This window comes from Mustelus asterias, unplaced genomic scaffold (assembly GCF_964213995.1).
Source record: "Mustelus asterias unplaced genomic scaffold, sMusAst1.hap1.1 HAP1_SCAFFOLD_4413, whole genome shotgun sequence".
NCBI classification, from domain to species: Eukaryota; Metazoa; Chordata; class Chondrichthyes; order Carcharhiniformes; family Triakidae; genus Mustelus; species Mustelus asterias.
In genome coordinates, this window is record NW_027594358.1 from 7,186 (window position 1) to 12,807 (window position 5,622).

The 5,622-nt window shown below is 46.3% G+C and overlaps 1 protein-coding gene across 2 annotated transcripts; it reads right to left on the reverse strand.

Annotated features, from left to right (window-relative positions):
* Window positions 1–365: 365 nt before the first annotated feature.
* On the reverse strand, window positions 366–3,347 carry LOC144491090 (uncharacterized). Of its 2 annotated transcripts, none has more exons than XM_078208771.1 (2): window positions 3,316–3,347; window positions 366–1,825 (listed from the first exon to the last, which is right to left on the reverse strand). In XM_078208771.1, exon 2 carries the CDS (start codon window positions 1,728–1,730, stop codon window positions 1,266–1,268), a length of 465 nt encoding a protein of 154 aa, XP_078064897.1. In that variant the 5' UTR covers window positions 1,731–1,825; window positions 3,316–3,347; the 3' UTR covers window positions 366–1,265. The 2 variants fall into 2 exon arrangements, with proteins under 2 accessions (XP_078064897.1, XP_078064898.1); XM_078208772.1 differs by lacking the exon at window positions 3,316–3,347 and adding an exon at window positions 3,083–3,178.
* Between the last annotated feature and the right edge of the window lie 2,275 nt (window positions 3,348–5,622).

Here is a 5,622-nt window from a genome sequence, read left to right on the forward strand (position 1 = left end):
GGCCCTGTCCCCGTAGCCCCACATATTTACCCCGCTATTCCACTGTGTTACTTATTCATTACAATAGGGACCAGAGTCTGAGGTTATAAATGGGTGAGTTTACTCCAATAGTAATTCCTTAACATCTGACAAGTTTACAGCTATTAACATCCTGCCTATCAAATAGCTCCAGCCGACAGATGAGAGAACCAACATTCAGACCTTACACATCCTCATCCTGAAGTTACAAAACAGACTTTAGTCATCGGCCTGCTGATACATCGGCACATTCACACAGGGGTGGATTGGACTGTGATCTGTTTATTGTTCATCTTTAGTTCAATACACTTTCTGAGTGATTTAAATTTAAAACAAGGTATGCAGGCGTGAAGATTTATTGACATATGAATGTGAGATGCTGTGGGGCTCACCCCAAGTTCAACAGGGCCGATTTACATCAAAAATATACTCCAGCTATCAGAATAAACACAATTCAGTCTGGGATGTGATTAGCAGCAGCAATAACAGCAGAATCACACCCCTGTGATCACTGGTGAACTTGCTGGTGTCTCACCAGGTTGTATGACTGGGTGAATCTTTCCACACATTGAACAAGTGAACGGCTTCTCCTCACTGTGAACTTGTTGGTGTCTCAGCAGAATGGATGACCGGGTGAATCCTTTCCCACACTCAGTGCAGGTGAACGATCTCTCCTCAGAGTGATTTCGCTGGTGTGCGAGCAGAAGTTTTCTGCTTTTAAAGCTCTTCTCACAGTCAGAACATCTGAACGGTCTCTCATTTTTGTGAACAAGTTGGTGTGAAGTGAGAGAGGATAAACAAGTGAATCTCTTCCCACACACAGGGCAGGTGAACGGCCTCTCCCCAGTGTGAATTCGCTGGTGTACAGTGAGGTCGCCTGATCGCCTGAAGCCAGTCCTGCAGTGAGAACACATGAATGGTCTCTCATCAGAGTGAACACGTTGATGGTGACGCAGTTCCTCAGAACTTTTATAGCCCTTCCCGCAGTCTGGACATTTAAACGGTCTCTCTTCACTGTGAACTCGTTGGTGTTTCTGCAGATTGGATGATCGGTTAAATCCCTTCCCACATTCAGAGCAGGTGAATGGCCTCTCTCCAGCGGGAATGCGTTCATGTGCCACAAGGTGGAATGATGTCCTGAACCCCTTCTGGCAGTGGGAGCAGCTGAACGGTGTGGAACCGTTGTGAATGTACTGGTGCTCCCGCAGTGTGTGTGGAGTTTTAAAACTCGTTCCACACTCAGTGCATTAAAACTCTCTCCTGACGGTGTGAACTCGCTGGTGTCTCTGCAGGGCAGAGAAATCTGTGAATCCCTTCCCACACACGGGGCAGGTGAATGGCCTCTCCCCTGTGTGAGTGTGCCAATGCATCAGCAGGGCCGATGACTGAGTAAATCCTTTTCCACATTCGGAGCAGGTGAACTGCCTCTCCCTGCTGTGAATGTGCTGGTGAATCAACAGGCCAGCCGTCTGAGTGAATCCCTTCCCACACACAGGGCAGCTAAAAGGTCTCTCTCCAGTGTGAGTGCGTCGGTGATTTTCCAGGTCAACTGGGTAATTGAATCCTTTCCCACAGTCTCCACATTTATACGGTCTCTCCCTGATGTGACTGCGCTTGTGTCTTGACAGGCCAGATGATTGTTTGAAGCCTTGTCCACACACAGAACATGTGTATGGTTTCTCGCCACTGTGAATGGTGCTTTTTTCTTCCATGTTTAATGGCCTATGATATTTAGATCCTGATGAATCGAGGCACTCTGTCAGATCTTGATGTGATCCTTGATTTACAATTGTCTGTAATTCCTCACCTTCTAATCCCCTGAAAAATGAATTGAAAACAGAAAGAGGGAAACATAAGAGACAAGCCATTATAACACAAAGGCAAGATGTGAAATTGAGCTGAATGAATTTGGTAAATTGTGAGATTGGGAATAGGAAAAAGGATATGAAAGCTGCTGGATTGTCATAAAGCCTCAAACTGTTTACCAGTGCACTGAGGGAAAGGAACACTTCACCCTTCAGAGCCCACAACAAAAATCCAGCCTTTATGCGTGAAGAGGGAGAGGTCAGGTAGGAGGGTGATGGAAAGAGATTTTATACATCAGCAACTCAACCAGGATTTTGGCAGAATCTCCCAAACCCACAATCTTTCCCACCTGGAAGTACCAGAGCAGCTGGGACATGGGAAAACTACACAACTCCCTGACTTGGACAAATATCACTATCCCTTCAATGTGACTGGGTTAAAATCCTAATACTGTTGCATTGTGGGAGCACCTTTACTATATGGACTGCAGAGGTTTAAGAAAAAGGCCAACTATCACCATCACAAAGGATAACGGGTGATTGGTAACATATCACTGTCAGTGCAGGATAGTAATTCAGGACAGATACCTGAGCCTTGTCAGTAATGTCCACATCCTAAGAAGTTTTATTTTTTTGCAAATCTATATGAAACTTGCAATGAAACAAAACCCACGACCACTACAATCTACAAGGACAAGGACAGTGGACTGATGGGAAACCACCATTTGGAATTCCCCCTCCAAGCCACTCACCATCCTGATTTGGAAATATGTCGCTTTCCTTCACTGTCATTGGATCAAAATCTTGGAATTCCCTCCCTAACAGCACTGAGGGTGTACCTACCACATGGATTGCAGCGATTCAAGAAGGCAGCCTACCAACAACTTTTCAAGGGCAATTAGGGATGGGAAATAAGTGCTGGTCTAATCAATGACACCCACCTCCATTGAATGATTTTGAGAAGTGACCTGGAATATCCATGAGAATACAATCCTGACAATTACTCAGTGAAATACTTCACTCAGTCACATCATTTTCTGAGTTTACATTTGACTGGAGCTCTTGGATTCCGCTGTAATTGCTGCTGCTTGTGGAAGACTTTGGGACATTTACAATTCTCCACCTATTACCACTCCCTTTCTTTCTGATGGATAATGAAAGATCGATGCATAGATTTCAGTATAACTTGGTTCCTCTTTTAATTAATTTATCGAACCCGCCCCCGTCCCCCAATCTACACACAATAGTAAAAACATCACGAGCTCCTAATAATGACTTTCAATGGCAGAGTCCTGACCCAGCATTCCCCGCGGTGCTGAATGTCCCCTATTCACACCAGAGGCAGGCACCGCACAGGCGCATTAACCCCTCATATTGGAGCGTGCGCACTGTCAGTAATGGCGATGGGGTTGGGCTGTTTTTGCCTCTTTGCAGCGGGGAAGAAAGAGAAAACGCTGATGGAGCGGGCTCTGGATAGGGAGAGTTTCTAAACAATTGGTAAGTGCCTCAAACCGCGATTGAGACTCTGCCGCTCCCGTGTTTGCAGCTCTGGGTCTTTTCCCCTCCGAGGCCCAAGTCCAGGCTGACGGCCGCCATCTTGGTTCAACGAGGAGCGCATGCGGCTGGTTATTCTTGACGCAACAGTATGGGGGCGGGGCTAAGGTTATTCTCTTCACACCGGGTCCTAGTGTCCGATACAGCCACAAGAAACTAAGATTTTTCAACATTTTCACCCAGTCTCAAGCTGCAGCTGATGTTTTGCAGCCGCGAGGAGTCCATGAGCCATGTTTATTTTCAGTGTGAGAGGTTGCAGACCTTGAAGGAGCTGCTTCTCCACTTTTAATTACACTTCTGGTTTGCCCCACACTCCAATTCTTTGGCTGCCCAGTGTGGAGGAGGCTGGGGAGGTCAGAGGATCTTTTCCTGGACCTGCTCTTGGGGCTGGTTAAAACAGTAATTTGTAGATCGGCAGGAGGTAACTTGGCTGTCGGACAAGGTCTTCCGTGGTCTTGTCCATGCTCGAATGGTCCTGGAGAGGGAGTGTGCGGTGTCGACTGGAACACTCGGTACCTTCCACAACTCAGGGTACAGAGTGTCTCATAGACACTGGAAACAAAGTTCTGGTTCAGTTGAAATGGAAGTTTGATTGGACCACAAGATTGGAGAAACAAGAGAGAAAAGAATGTTCTGTGGAAACTAGAAATGCTTATTCTGAATTTTTATCCTGTACTGACAGTGATACTGACTCTGCCAATGTCTTTTACAAGGTACACAGACGGGAAACTGAAACCAAACATCACATCAAAATCTGAAAATGTCACTCCATTCATCACAACATGAATATCATCGACCTTTAAATGTGAAAGATTTCAAACATCAGTGTGACTGGAAAAGCACCGAACAAACATACACCCATGTTCCAGTGAACTGACTGTGGAAACAGCTTTAACCAGTTACACAGCCTGAAAAAAACATCACACTATTCACAGCAGCGAGCCAAAGGATGGGAAGACCTAGGATCAGAGTTAGGCCATTGGGCCCATCGAGTCTGCTCCACCATTCAATGAGATCATGGTTGATCTGATATAATCCTCAACCCCACTTTCCTGCCTTATCCCCATGACCCTTGATTCCCTTACTGAGAAAGAATACACAAGTTCTTTGTGTGGGCAAGGCTTGAACAGATCATTTAACCAAGAGAGACACAAGGATACTGGCACCATGGAGAAACCATGGAACAAAGAACAAAGAAAACTACAGCACAGGAACAGGCCCTTCGGCCCTCCAAGCCTGCATCGACCATGCTGCCCAACTAAACTAAAATCCCCGACCCTTCCGGGGATCATATCCCTCTATTCCCATCCTATTCATGTATTTGTCCAGACGCCCCTTAAAACTCACTATCATATCTGCTTCCACTACCTCCCCCGGCATCGAGTTCCAGGCACCCACCACCCTGTGTGTAAAAAAACTTGAAAATGTGGTGACTGTGGGAAGGGATTCAATTATCCATCTCTGCTGGAAATGCATCGCCGCAGTCACATTGGGGAGAGACCATTCACCTGCTCCGTGTGCAGGAAGGGATTCATTCAATCATCCCATCTGCTGACCCACCAGCAAGTTCACATTGAAGAGAGGCTTTGACAGTGATAACAATTCTAAAAGCTCTGAGGATCTGTCAAGCACCAGATCATTCACATTGTGAGACAGTTCAGTTGCTCGCATTGTGGGAAGCTATTTAAACAATCACAGAACCTCACTGAACACGAACACACTCACACTGGGGAGAGGCCATTCACCTGCTCTGTGTGAGGGAACGGATTCACATGATCATCCCACCTCACTACACACCGACTGGTTCACATTGATAACAGACCTTTCAAATGTACGGAATTTGAGAAGCCACAAGTGATCTGTTGATACACCAGCGAGTTCACAATGAGGAGAGGCCATTCAGATGTACAGTGTGTGGGAAGGAATTCACTCTGTTATCCAGCCTCCAGAAACACCGCGAGTTCACATTGGGGAGAGGTCATTCACCTATTCCTTGTGTGGAAAAGGATTCATTTATTTAACCAGCCTCAGATCACACCAACTCGTTCACTTGGATAAGAAACCTTTCAAATGTTCTGAATGTGGGAAGAGCTTTAAGACCTCCAGTATTCTGCTGAGACAGTAGCAAGTTCGCAGGGAGAGACTGTTCACCTGCTCCGACTGTGGAAAGGGATTCACTCGCTCATCCAACCTGCGAACACACCAGCACATTCACACCAGGGAGAAACCGTTCACTTGCTCTGAG